Source organism: Haliotis rubra, unplaced genomic scaffold (assembly GCF_003918875.1).
Source record: "Haliotis rubra isolate DU_JTF1 unplaced genomic scaffold, ASM391887v1 Scf39, whole genome shotgun sequence".
In the NCBI taxonomy this organism is placed as follows: Eukaryota; Metazoa; Mollusca; class Gastropoda; order Lepetellida; family Haliotidae; genus Haliotis; species Haliotis rubra.
Window position 1 is genome coordinate 2,513,788 of NW_025767068.1, and position 15,021 is coordinate 2,528,808.

The 15,021-nt window shown below is 39.3% G+C and overlaps 1 protein-coding gene across 1 annotated transcript in view; it reads left to right on the forward strand.

Moving 5' to 3' along the window:
- Window positions 1–14,857, forward strand: part of LOC124286733 (myosin heavy chain, striated muscle-like) — a 32,069-nt gene extending 17,212 nt beyond the window's left edge. The window contains exons 28-35 of the mRNA XM_046723159.1: window positions 210–342; window positions 686–902; window positions 1,122–1,362; window positions 1,964–2,156; window positions 2,777–3,037; window positions 3,405–3,644; window positions 4,611–4,811; window positions 13,705–14,857. Coding sequence (XP_046579115.1) covers window positions 210–342; window positions 686–902; window positions 1,122–1,362; window positions 1,964–2,156; window positions 2,777–3,037; window positions 3,405–3,644; window positions 4,611–4,811; window positions 13,705–13,854 — 1,636 coding nt within the window. The 3' untranslated portion in view covers window positions 13,855–14,857. The remainder of the gene's footprint in view (window positions 1–209; window positions 343–685; window positions 903–1,121; window positions 1,363–1,963; window positions 2,157–2,776; window positions 3,038–3,404; window positions 3,645–4,610; window positions 4,812–13,704) is intronic.
- Window positions 14,858–15,021: the final 164 nt, after the last annotated feature.

Genomic DNA, 15,021 nt, shown 5'->3' on the forward strand with positions numbered 1-15,021 from the left:
ATTGTGGCGCATTTGCCGATTGGTTACTTTGCCTGGTCAATGTTTAAGCCTATGATCGGATACACAGCCGAAATACTAGAATCCAGAACCAAATGTACAATTACGGTATTTGTTGACATTGATATCGCTCTAAATTACAGGATTACATAGCCATATGGCATTAACATGGTGATATTCTTATATCTATATGAAATCAATTGATGTTTCAGGCGTCGCATGCAGTCCCGTCTGAACGAGGCTGAACAGAATTTGGAAAGTGAGCGTACCCGTTGTTCTGGGTATGAGAAGGTGAAGATCAGGATGCAGTCCGAGATTGACGACCTAGCACTTGAATACCAGAGGGTAAGACAACTACTTCTGATGTGAATGCCTTGTTTACTGGCCAGTCGGAAAGCAGAGACAGATTAACCTCCAGTTGGCTTCCTATTGAGCATTGGGCGGGTACAGTGTGACCTGAATGTGCGTCATCGTTCTGGATCGTTGGACAGCCTGACCTAGCTAATACCGCCAGTAGCGACACAGTTCCTGACAACATTCAGTTACCCTCCAATAAAATCTATAATTTTTATAAATGAATTGAAGTATGCTGAGAACATTTGAATATATGAACTGGGAGTTCAAGCAACATTATCAGCTGAAAATGTTTACGAAATCAATGATTAATGGACTTATATATTTATGTCAGGCCCAGACTGCTGTCAACAGTTTTGAGAAGAAGCAGCGTAACTTTGACAGATTAGTACAGGAGTACCAGAGCAAGATCGCCGACCTCAAAGCTGAACTGGAAGTGTCTCAGAAAGAGTCACGGGGCTACTCTGCCGAGCTGTACCGCACAAGGAGCAAGGTGGAGGATATGGATGGCCAAATGGATTCACTGAGGAGAGAGAACAAGAATCTCTCAGGTGATTAGCTAATGGCTTACCCTGAGCAAATGGAGAGTATCTGCGACCATGCATGTTACCTCAGCGTAAAAAGAAATTTCCAATCCGCCCAGCACCTGTAAAACCGAGCCCACCACTTCCGTACGATACTTTTATAAGGACGATCATTAACCATGATCCACTAATGAAAAAATATATGTTTTTCACTGGTAATAAATGAATGCTGATCTTTTTTGGCAGAGGAAGTGGTCATTCTCAGCAACCAACTCAGTGACGCTAGCCGGACTCTAGCTGAAGTCGAGAAAGTTAACCGACGCATTTCTACAGAGAAATCCGATCTTCAGACTGCATTGATAGAGGCTGAGGCAGCCTTGGAGCAGGAGGAGGCCAAAATTGTCCGCGCACAGCTCGAAATCTCTCAGGTCCGCGCTGAAGTTGACAAACGCGTTGCTGAGAAGGAAGAAGAATTTGAAAATCACCGGTAACATAGCAGCACTTTATCAGCATCAGTTCTACCTCATCTACCACTTAAATCACTTCAGGCCCTAGGTAGAAAAGTTCATTCACACATTCCATTCACTGATAGGTAACGAATTGAGCAGAAAACTGAACGTGAAAATGAACTTCAACAATAATTAGGTGTTGTCACTATCTGAGGCTCTGTAAGAGTGTCTTGCACCATTATGTAACAATACTTCTCTCATAGTCTAAGCCATTTCTGGTGTCCCCCGCCGTGATGTTGCTGGAATATTGCTAAAAGCGGCGTAAAACCAAAAACCACTATTGAGAAAGTAAAGAAGGGTTTGGAGAACTCTCACGACTTGACAGTTCAGATTCCCACAGGTCCAAGTCAGACACTTTGACCAGTCAGGTCAGTCAGTCAGTCATAGTCTAAGCCATATCTAACATGGCACTGATTAGTTAATTCTTGTGAATAGCAAAATATATCAATGGCAAGTAATGTTTCTTCCATATGTACACCGAGGTATGGTCAGCTGTGGGACGCCTGAGTACCCTTTCCTGAGATCCGCCCCTTGAGATCCACTCCTTGAGATCCACTCAAACTGTAACTTGTATTTCAGTCGTAACTTCCAGCGGTCCATGGATAACCTCCAGAATTCCTTGGATGCTGAAAACAGGTCCAAGGCGGAGTACATGAGGATCAGGAAGAAGCTTGAGAGTGACATCAGTGATCTCGAGATAGCTGTTGACAATGCTAACCGGGCCAGGATGGAGGCGGAGAATGCATGCAAGAGATATCAGTCTCAGATGAAGGTAAGCAGTTGGACTTCAGAACTGGTGGGGAAACCTTAAGGTGGCGAAGTAATCCAAACCTGATATTCAAATATTAAGGAATATCATACACCTCGCGTCATACCCCTAGGTAGGCAGCAAACCACACAAAGGTGATAAGCACGTCGAGACTAGATTATTTACACCACGCACCCTTTAGCTGGGATATGGCTGAGTGCAAAAATAGCTTCAGTTAAGGCATGTGATACTGAGGACATATGCCAAAACTTACATCAGAGATTTCTAAATATGAGAAAACATTGGATCGTAAAGGCAGCAAAGATAGACAGCTTGTGTATGGCGGAAAATGTGTAAACGACATGAATTATGACAGTTCTGTCATGCACCTGTTGTTAACAATACAAAGTGAAGTGGCATGGAGTTCGGGAGAACAGTCTCAGATGGAGGTAGGCAGTTGCACTTCAGAATATCAATTGCTGATGAAACGTTAACATGGCGTGGTAATCAAAACCTGATATTCAATATACATGGATTACGACTGTTGTGTTATACACATGTTGTTTGTAATACGCAGAAAAGTGGCATGGTGTTCAGATGCCCACAGTCATACTATTCAAAGAAGCTCTATTTGTCCCTGGCAGGATCTACAGATGCAGGTCGAGGAGGACAACAGGGCCCTCCAGGAGGCCCGGGACTCCTTCCAGACAGTGGAACGTCGTTCTATCACCATGAAGGACGAGAATGATGAAATGCGTACAGCTCTCGAGTCTTCAGAGCGAGCACGAAAAATGACTGAAAACGAATTGATCGAGGTTAGCGACCGTGTGAACGAGTTGAGCTCCCAGCTTAGCTCGGTCAGTACGCAGAAGAGGAAACAGGATGTCGACATATCTGCAATGCAGGTTTGTGGTGTACTTTATGATGCGCGATAGAAAGCAGTGGTGAACTATATGAAAGATTACAGTGGCAACCCGCGTTTAAATATGGTGAAGTGGAGGCTCGCGAATTATTAGAAATTGTAGGCCAATATCTCATTTTAGAAAGACTTCAAAAGTTGGTGTGATGGCATGATATCCTATGTGATTTGGGTAATTACCAACATAACGAAAGCACGTTAGTCATAATCAGTTAGACCAAACACCTTCCTGCCTGGACGTATGTATACGATCTAAACGATGTCACAGCGTGCAAATAATTCATTAATCCTAAGAGTTCTTAATCTAAGATTCTATTTGACTAAAAGAGACATTGATTTGTCGTCTGCTTCAGTCTGACCTTGATGAAATGACTTCCGACCTGAGAGCGGCCCAAGAGAACTACAAGCGTGCTATTGCTGACGCCACTCGTATCTCTGACGAGCTCCACTCGGAGCAGGAACACAGTAGCACTATTGAGAAAGTAAAGAAGGGTTTGGAGAATCAGGTCCGAGAACTTCAGACACGACTTGACAGTTCAGATTCCCACAGGTCCAAGTCAGACACTTTGACCATTCAGAAACTGGAACAGCGGGTATGTCTCATCTGTCACCTGAATAGCACATGACGATTTCACGATTATCACAGTTTAATGAGAATAGTTTGTTTTACTGAAAAACATTAATAGAATTCAAGTCATTCAAGCAGAAGTTACAATTCAAGCTGTGTTGTTAATGTTTCGTTTTCAAAGGATGCAAAAGGAGAAACTCATGAAGACGGTTGCCAATAGGTTGTACCATGTTCTTCTTGGTTGTAACGGTAGTAATCAGAGGTGACAAGGTAGTATCGGGAAGTGACAAGGTAGTATTGTTGCAGGTGACAAGGTAGTATCGGGAAGTGACAAGGTAGTATTGTTGCAGGGTGACAAGGTAGTATCGGGAAGTGACAAAGGGTAGGTATTGCAGTTGCAAGGTAGTATTGTTGCAGGTGACAAGGTAGTATCGGGAAGTGACAAGGTAGTATTGTTGCAGGTGACAAGGTAGTATGGGGAAGTGACAAGGTAGTATTGTTGCAGGTGACAAGGTAGTATGGGGAAGTGACAAGGTAGTATTGTGGGAGGTGACAAGGTAGTATGGGGAAGTGACAAGGTAGTATGGGGGGAGGGTGACAAGGTAGTATGGGGAAGGGGAAGTGACAAGGTAGTATTGGGGAGGTGACAAGGTAGTATTGGGAAGTGACAAGGTAGTATTGGGGAGGTGACAAGGTAGTATGGGGAAGTGACAAGGTAGTATTGGGGAGGTGACAAGGTAGTATGGAGAAGTGACAAGGTAGTATGGGAGAGGTGACAAGGTGGTATGGGAGAGGTGACAAGTTATTGTACGGGTGGTGGTAAGGTAGTGTTAGGGAGGTGGAATGTTAGTGTGGAGGTGGGGTGGGGGATGTGGTAGGGTAGAGAATGGTAGGTTGTAAGGTAGGGGTGAGTAGGATAGATTAAAGTAGGACAGTAATACGTATGTCATGTAATGGTCATGCCATGGTGATAATGTGATAACTGTACCAGGTACGCACGGTGGAGATCGACTTGGAGAAGGAACAACAACGTCACGCCGAGACCACCAAGAACTCCAGACACTTCGAGCGTCGCATGAAGGAGCTGACCTTCCAGATCGAGGAAGAGAGGAAGAACCAAGAGAGAATGCAAGATGTCCTGGACAAGCAGAACGCTAAGATCAGATCCATGAAGACACAGGTTGAGGAGGCTGTAAGTTTGTTTGTTTGTTGTTCAACTCAACAGTTGGGTGGGTAAATGTTCGCAATTAATCAAGCGACTGTTTTTTGTGAATGCAGAAGTTGTATTTTCGGTTATGTCACATTATCTCACAAAAGACTAACTTCATCCCGATTAGAGGTGTTTATAAGAAGGAGCTGATGTTTTATTCTTTAGCATACTTATTTTTGGTTGCCATAAGTTTTATATAAATCAAGGTTCAATCACTTGAGAGTTATTCTGGGAACTTGTGTAACCCGTCGTGAGATTTCGAAACATGCTAAACCTGACATGTTACTGCCTGTGGTAGGCCTCAGTACGTGCTGTTATCGAAAAGCTGGTTCCAGATATCTGACCACATGGATATTTCCTCACAAGACAATTCCCCATCGTACAAACTCAAACTGGGACATATTCCAACATCCTGCGTCTCTTGTCTTTGTCAAAAGGGAAGTGGTATGGGGACTGTTAACATTTACCGTCAATTGTGAGATGATAATAGGATGATCGTAACCTGCCATGTTGTCCAAATGTAAATAGAGATGTGTGATCATAATAATCACCTCGTGTCAAGGACCATTTACACAGAATCGAACTCGAGTTTGCGAATTTTACAATTGCCCAGCCCAGAAATTAAAGTGAGCTTGCTGATACCGCAGGTAACAGTTCATCATGAAAGGAAGTCGTTGGTGAATACTAATGTAAGATAAAGATAGATAAAAAGATATTTCATTTACGCGTCACGCGGTATACATACAAACATATAATCAAAAGGACAAGACAATATAACATATACACTACCTGGTCAGTTGGTCTATGAGACACGAGGTATCTGAGAAATCGTAACAGTAGAATAAACGTATAATCAGTTGGACTAAATGCAACTTATATAAAGAACAACAATGTGTATGAAGCTATAAAATCTATGTATGAATTGATAAATAAGATACCTTATGGCTGAATCCTCAGTATTATGCAGGTTATACATTACGGGGGAAATGTATTTAGATCTTGAGTGAGAATAGCGTGTCAGTTTCCAGATCATAAGCGATCAATGCAAGTTGAAACTTTCTCCTCTTACACATAACAGTAACAACTGCGGCTAGGGAAATAACTTATGTGACTATCATTTTGCATAATGTTTGTAAATTGTTAAATACTTCATACCACGCGTACGTAGGTTGGATATTTTCAGGATTATTTATCCTTCCTTCATCTGCAGGTAATCATTTCACTCTGACTGAAGGAAGTCACTCCACTAGTCCCTGCATTCCAGGGCGGGGTTTGATGAAGTGTCAGTGTATAATGATCCACTTGCTGAATGTGTGATTGTTACTGGGTGAATGGCGTCTGTGCGACAGGTTTCACAACACACGTTCTGCCCAATGCGTTCACTGCTTGCAGCAATGAGAGCTATTAAGAAATGACAAAGCCTAATGAGATCCTGTCTAGATGTTCACGCTCGATGATTGTTGAGATCACAAATCCTACAGTTACAGAGAGCGGAATAGTTTATTTATGAGTCACGCGTTACATAACCTGTGTATGTAAACATACTGTACATGGCTGTAATGTAAAAGTAACGTTCAGCCATGAGACTTGTGACACACGGAAAGACAGTAAGTACAAGTATACATAAACCATACGAAGGATACTGGTCGTTTCCTGTACAAACGAGCATTTACATGGTAATATACACAGTAAAATAATAATCATGAATTACATAATTGTTTTCGTTTCTACATCTTTTAACAGGTTATATCCCAAAACTTCCACATCCCCAAACTTCCACATCTCAATACTACCACACATTGTTAAAACAACAACTCCTCATCACTGAACTGAAAGAACAGATAATGATACATGACCTGGCTTAGCAGAATAGAGATTTTAGTAGAGAAGAGAGCAGTTAGTTAATAAATCTGAAATATATATAATATAAATTCGTGCATATTTCATGCAGGCAAATTTTGTTTTCTTGTTTTACCTTGAAACGTTGTTGATTACGTTCATAGAATTCTGAATTTGCAAAACATAAATTATGCAAGCTTAATGTACATTTGATGTAGATGTATGTCAAAATATGTAGTTTTACAATATAATGAGTGTTGAAATTTTATATTTATTGCGTAAAAGGGTCCAACAAGCCAAACAATTCCTTTCAATTCTGATTTGCAAATATAAAGTAACATGTACCGACAAATTCAAAATGAGAATATGAATTGTATTATTCTTACTTGAGGCTCTACTACCAAACATACTTGCACTGCCAAATCCAGGCATAAACACATAAATCAATTTTAATTAAATAAGGAAATTGATAATGTTATGGTATGGACATTGGCATTAATTGTTATGGTAGTGACACAATAACGGTAGTGACATTTGTAACAATAGCCAGTTTTATATGTTTACTTTAAAAGATAATTGAAATTTGTCAGTCAGATACTTCAGTATGTTTAAAGAATATGTAATAGGCAAAAGATTTACATATGGATGTCCCTGTCATGTAAAAAACAAGTAAAGACTGCATGTTGACACTGTGACAGTATATAATGCTCCAACAACAGTAAGGAGTGACAGGGTTATGGCTGTCAAATGTGCGGGTGAAATCTTGGACACTACACGACATAGGTTTTATATAAATGTTAACATAGGCTGTTATATGTAACTAGAAAAGATATGTATTTTTGTTAATAACCCTGACTTAATAAAATATATAATTTATTACTAAGTGACAGTTTGTATTCATTACTGATTAATGGGTTAAACCATTACAGACTGAGATAATCAGTATGGTGAAGTGTGTGCAGTCAACCAGAAATGTTGTTGTTATAAGCTGTGGAAGTTTTGTGATGTGGAAGTTTTGGGAGGATACCCTTTTAACAGTGTGCTTGCTAAAAGGATTTGTACAATTTCTGACTTTTCTGACAAATATTTAGGTTTGTTCAATTCAGTTAGATTTGTATAGGTAGGATTAATAACATGCGATATATAAAATGTGCGTGTCTTAAAGTTTCGTGAAGAGACTTCATATTATGTAATGTAATTCATCTTCAATAATTCTGTTATTTTCGTGGACAAATTCGTTCTGGAAGGTGAGTTGGTGGTTTGTTAAAATGTCCAGTTTTCGGGGCAAGGGTCAAGATCGACATCTAAACAATGCTGAAATTCGACGGTGGTTCCCAGATGTTACATTAAAACCACACAATTCAACAACATTTTGCGTCTTTAATTGTCTGTAAGATCTAAGCCTAATGCCATTTCCATTATTTTGGTCATCCCATACTTCTTTGCTCAATCATTCATGATAAGGTTCAGTGAGAGTATGTCCGATAGTTTCATTTTTTTAATTCTTGTATGGGACGAGGCTACAGTGTTATTAAGTGTCTTATTACAGGAAGTTTGTACGGTTCTATTTTTCCACGAATTGATTTTGTAACTCGGTGAAACAAACCTAAATAGCATTTATACTCAGACTGGCGGATGTTCGCGATAGGGCGCCGCCATTTTTGAAAATCGTGAAGTCACGGGCTAAAGTCTGTTAGAATTAATGAGATTATGGTTTGTTTTCATCAAGTTAGAAAATCAAAACTACTTTCTACTCGTAGTTAAATATGTATTTGAATCATAACCAAAAGCATTTTGCATGACACAACTTATAACATAACGATTTCTTCCACAGAAGCGAGGTGGGGGGGTGGGGTGGCGGGTCGAAGTGACAATACTGCGCGACAAATTTCTTGCTACATTCACGTGGTTAACGTGCACTCACCAGTATGTAGATACTAGTCAATGTACGTCTTTATATTTGGTCTTATAACCCTAATTAGTTTATTATCATACTTGTATGCATTTTGAAACTTAATAAAAAGCAGACGATCTGCTGACACTTATAGTGCATTTATAACAGGACTGCAATATCTAGACATTTTATAGTTTGCTAATGTGAATCATAATTCGCACACACGCCCTAGTGTATGTCTCATTACACTTTACGGCGAAAACAACGATTCTGTTGAATGCTACGACAAATGAATAAAAACAAAATGCAACTATTAAAATTAAAACAGATTAAATTTATAAGAACAATGTCAGGCTATTACCTTGCTCGAGGAATGTATCCATCAATATCCACAAAAACGAGTGATATGCCATTCATCTCCAGCTGTTCCAAGTAATGCGTCTTTTAACAGTCTAATATACGAAAAGGTGACATATCGTTTCAGGTATGTCACATTGGTGTATAGTCTCATTGGTCACCCAAGATAGCACACCTGGCAACTGACTGCATAATGTCCGCCATTCTTTAAAAACGGTAATTTAGTTCGCCAATAATGAGCAATCAATCACTGTATTGGCGGATAATCCTTGGAAGGAAGGACGTTGTTTTTACGTAGACACAGACACGACAGAGTGTATTCAGTATTGATTAGTAAATCTACATACATAAACACTACCTTTTGACAAATCCGCTGTGTAAGATAATGGTAAATTAATTAATCAGCGTGTTATCGGTTAATCCTTTGATCGATGTTTATAATGTTGAATATTTACTCCAGACACAAGAAATGCCAAATGGGAACCTTTGTCGGGTAATCTAAGTGGTGTTACCACTAATTATACCTGTTATAAATTCATTAACTGACCATCAAGTGAATGATGACAAATAACATGTGTAGGTTTATACCACCTAACACGGGTCACAACGAGGGAGTATTAATTGCTGTATTGCATGCAATTTTAATTGCATGTGAAAACTATGGGCCGACACTGTTTTGAGAATACAAACAGAACTTCATTGTTGCATAAGAAATACATATAAGCATTTGCTGTGTGTTAAAAGTGTATGTACCTATTTACCTAAGCAAAATTTCAGATTCTTCTAGCAATGGCAAAATAGGGTTGTTTAGTTTACCGATTCAAATAAATCAAATGTCAATTTTTAATATCATACGTAATAGACGTCATATTTTTACATGACATGATTAAATATCGAGGTAAAAAAACACTGAAATGGGATCAATTTGGATCAGTCATTATACAAATAAGGCCTAACGACACCAAACGATTTTGACAGAATCGTCTATGAAAACAAGTTGTAACTCGGAAACTAGGCAAAGCAGGAGACAAAATTATATGACAGTAGATTGTGAGAACATATAGCTTTCATTTTCCACAACAGTTGTCACCAATTCAGGTTTATACAAACCGGTAAACAAGATAATTTACCCCCTGAAATGTAGATGAATTCTGCATCGGCCATCATATCTATTCCTCATATGACGTCACAGAGACGCCCCGCTCTGATTGGTTGAAATTTCGTTCGCGGGTGAGAATTGTGCACTGTTGTCAAAAAGGTCGATTTAAGTTGATTAAAGATCGAAGTGAGTAGTTTTAATGACGGGGTTTCATTTATAGCGATGCCAGTTAGTGATTTATGTATTTGTACCCCCCTAGAGTATATGTGATCTTTAACAAATGACAAAGCCTAATGAGATCCTGTCTAGATGTTCACGCTCGGTGATTGTTGAGATCACAATTCCTACAGTTGCAGAGAGCGGAATAGTTTATTTATGAGTCACGCGTTACATAACCTGTGTATATACAAAACATGGCTGTAATGTAAAAGTAACGTCCAGCCATGAGACTTGTGACACACGGGAAGACAATAAGTACAAGTATACATAAACCATACGAAGGATACTGTTCGGTTCAAGTACAAAAGAGCATTTACATGGTAATATACACAGTAAAATAATAATCATGAGTTACATAATTGTTTTCGTTTCTACATCTGTTAACAGTGTGCTTGCTAAAAGGATTTGTACAATTTCTGACTTTTCTGACAAATATTGAGGTTTGTTCAATTGAGTTAGATTTGTATAAGTAGGATTAATAACATGCGATATTTAAAATGTGCGTGTCTTAAAGTTTCGTGAAGAGACTTCATATTAAGTAATGTAATTCATTCTCAATAATTCTGTTATTATCGGCAAATTCTTTCTAGAAGATGAGTTGGTGGTTTTTTAAAATGTCCAGTTTTCGTGGCAAGGGTCAAGATCGACATCTAAACAATGCTGAAATTCGACGATGGTTCCCAGATGTTACATTAAAACCACACAATTCAACAACATTTTGCGTCTTTAATTGCTTAATGCCATTTCCATTATTTTGGTCATCCCATACTTCTTTGCTCAATCATTCATTGAGAGTATGTCCGATACTTTCATTTATTTAATTCTTGTTTGGGACGAGGTTACAATGTTATTAAGTGTCTTATTACAGAAAGTTTGTACGGTTCTATTTTTCCACGAATGTGTCCATATTTATCGGACATAGTAAGTATATGTTCTTGCTCAAACCGTAACTGGTTTTAGTGGCATTACCAAGCTTTATATAGTGTCTAAAATGTCTATGTGTGGTTTAACAACTTGTGATATAAAACCCAGCGCTTAGCCAGGAAATGTTTGCGAATTTTGTTTTGTAAAAGTTCTATTTCTTACTTCGTAATTATCCCCAAAATAACCGAAGCATGAAACAATGTTTTTTATGTACCGTTTTAAAAAACCCCATAGGATATGACATTAAATTGTGTAATTAAAGATGGTAGGGAATCACTCGAAGATTTATACAGTTATCTAACGTGTCTTCTTCATGTCTAACCATAATCGAAGGTTCAACAAGATTCAATGCAATCACCTGCCAAACCGTTATATTAATCAAACTGCGATCTGTGCTGGGAAGGGTTTCTAAAGTGGACAACATTTGTTTTGTTCCTATTTGCTGATATGTCTTGTTATCACTGTATTTATTCGATTTGAATATTATCATTTTTATCTTACTTTCTACATGTTTTGAATGTCAACATATTTAATTGAATTTAATTACAGTTGTTGATTGCAACCTCAACATAAATTGACAAATTCTGGAAAACACATGATTGTAAACTATTTACGGACGTGAGAGAAATATATAGTGTAACGCCAAAAGATGCTCGTGATTCTGAAATGATATATGAGGGAACGAGTGGAACAATACAGTGTTAACAATAGGAGGGAACGAGTGGAACAATACAGTGTTAACAATAGGAGGGAACGAGTGGAACAATACAGTGTTAACAATAGGAGGGAACGAGTGGAACAGTACAGTGTTAACAATAGGAGGGAACGAGTGGAACAATACAGTGTTAACAATAGGAGGGAACGAGTGGAACAGTACAGGGAACGAGTGGAACAATACAGTGTTAACAATAGGAGGGAACGAGTGGAACAATACAGTGTTAACAATAGCGCAGAGTGGGGGGAGGGGCGGTTAACAGACCAAATGAAAACAACACTACTGTATTCCTTTTGACTATCTCATTTTTACCTCTCCTGGAAGCCATTATGCAACAGTCGTGTTCCACACAACCCTCATACACAAGCCAACTGGGATCTTCCTGTGGTACGGCAATTAGAAGAACCCAAATGTATCTGCAATGATGAAACCTACTCGCGTTAACCCAGCACAGCTCTTTCAAGTGTCGTGTCAGGGAATTGAGACAAAGATGCCACGGTCATTATAAACGAATTAAAGTTCAGTTAAATTAAGGTCCCCGGCAAACCTGTGAGTGATCTGACATTAAACGTCTGCAGGATAGATGCACGTGGCACGCGCTGTACATGGATATCACGTGTTGCGGTTTGGTTCCGCAAGAGTGACCATCGTGAGGCGTGGCACATGCTTGTGAGGGAACTGAGCCAGGCAGTAGTGGCAGCATTCGGGACATTTTATGTCTTTCTCTCAATACCTTACGTCTTTTTTGAGAATTTTTTTAAGCAGAATGATACGTCTACCTTCTTCCCCTTGTTATTTCTGTGAATCTTACATGGCGTGTTCCTTCATAAACAACTACTGGCATCAGTAATGGAAATAGATTCCCATTAGATCCACCACTTAACAACAATTAACTTATCAGCCGAGTAAGCAAAGTTCCTTCTCATATTGCGGAGGAGAACATGTGGTCATAGGGCGCTTCAGAGGAAACAGATTTACCAGAACATGGGAATTTATGATCACATGAAGAATGTGAAAATGTTGATCTTGGATCAGGACAAACTGTCTCTTTCCTGATGACCGAAAGTATTGCGACACAAACTGATACAACTTTAGATCTGATAAGCCTGATGAGGATATGGCAACGTTTATCAGCGAGTGTTGATATATACCACCCATCAAAAGTTTAGACTCACTAGTGTAAATGTAGCTGTTCTAAACTAGATTTTGCAAAATGTCCCATACTGTTTAAAGGTACTGTTTACACATGAAAACAAATTCGTAACTTTGAAAAGATTATTGTCGTGAGTTCAGTAAATGATGAAACTGAGTGAAAATTAGCGAATTCATGACAAAATTGTACACAAAACGCAGCTGTTCACATGCACAATATTTGCACATGCTTTTCAGCCGTTTGATGCATGATCCTCGTGCAATTCATCTGCATAAAGTTTGCAGTTGGTTATCCCAAGTTAGTGGAGAAATTCATCCTCGATGTAACTATATATAATATACACAACATATAGTGAGTGCTTCAAGTGAGTCTAAACTTTAGATGGGTAGTATGTTTGATATCCAGATCATATTAAACTTACTGATTATCTAAAACCATCCTTTTGTATACAATCGTCTCCTTGGTGTAAAATGAAGAGCGTACCAGCTTTAATGACAGAAACATTAGTGATTTTATTTGATTGTGGCATCCTGGTAACTAATGACGTCACACGTTGTGATGCAATTCCGTCGCATATATCTTTAAGGAGATATCGCTTGATCTTACCCAATCGATTTCTCCTTATGAAGCCAGGTTTGGATGAAAAAGTGAATTATCAACCCATTTGTTTTGTAGGAGGAGATTGCGGCAGTCAACATGGGACGTTACCGCAAAGCACAGCAGGAGCTGGAGGACAGTGATGCCAGGGTCAACATTGCTGAAGGCGCCCTGGAGAAGATGAGATCCAAGAGTCGCACTGTGACCAGCATGTCCTATGATATATAAACATCTAGATCTGCAGTTACCTCCCCACCACTGCGTGATAATGAAGGTCCTATAATGACGGACTTGAGGCGGAGCCATGCACTAGTGATGTTTCGTGACCTTAAGCCCTCAAACCTGTAAGCGTGGGTAGGAAGGCTCTGGATCTGATCAAAGCGCTCTGAAAGCATAGACTTGACAACATGCATATCGACAGCGAGATCAATAAGCGGGTTGTCACCTCGGTCAGTGATTTGCTACTATATCCCAAAGGACCAGTGAAGCTGCATATTCCATTACGCGGATATATACATGGTTAGGGCTGTAATGCTGCGCATTCCAGCACAATCACAGGCTTACTCTTCCATGTTCCTATATCAAATCACTGGGTGAGGCGGGACATACAGCTACTTCAAACTTCTTGACAAAAATGACCTTGACTGTGATAACTGGCACGGATGGTCTGCATAGTGCTGCTTTTTCTAACCAAACATCACATAGTTAGGGCCGCATTGCTATGCCTTCCAGCACCGACCAAACTGAAAGTTCTTTAATTCTGTTATGTTCAGAAACGAAACGTCTAGCAAGACTCGTAAAGATGGACCGTCCCGCACCGATATTACTGATACCTTAAAAGTTATAATTCTTCTGTGCAACTGCGGAAATATGAAACATCGGTGTGGCCAGGGTCGCGAGGTTTGCTGCTGTATACAGACATTTCCTCAGCCAGTGGTGCCGCGACAAACGCTGATGACGTCAGGCCTGCAGCCCCTGATCGAGGTTGGACAACCTATTGGTCGAGCACTCATGACCAATGATTCGCATAACATCATTCAGTGGTGTTACCATATGAAATGGTAACATTACATTTATAAGTAGGAGATATATAAATGGTATATATGAGAGCGTGAAACATCAGAGATCAAATCATGTCTTATTTATTAGGAACTGTGTTGTGTTTGTATATACATTATCCAGTATCCTTGAACCCGAGTTCAGAACCTGGAATAAAATATATCAATATACATTTATGTATAAACTTGTTTCTTTAACATCTTAGCTATAATGTTTTGAAAAATGTATTGGTCTACCCATTCCTTATAGTCTTTGTCATGGTGGAAAATATTCTCACCAACACATATTTCCCTGAGAATACCTGCAGACTGAACAGTTTCTAAGAATCGTTGTTTT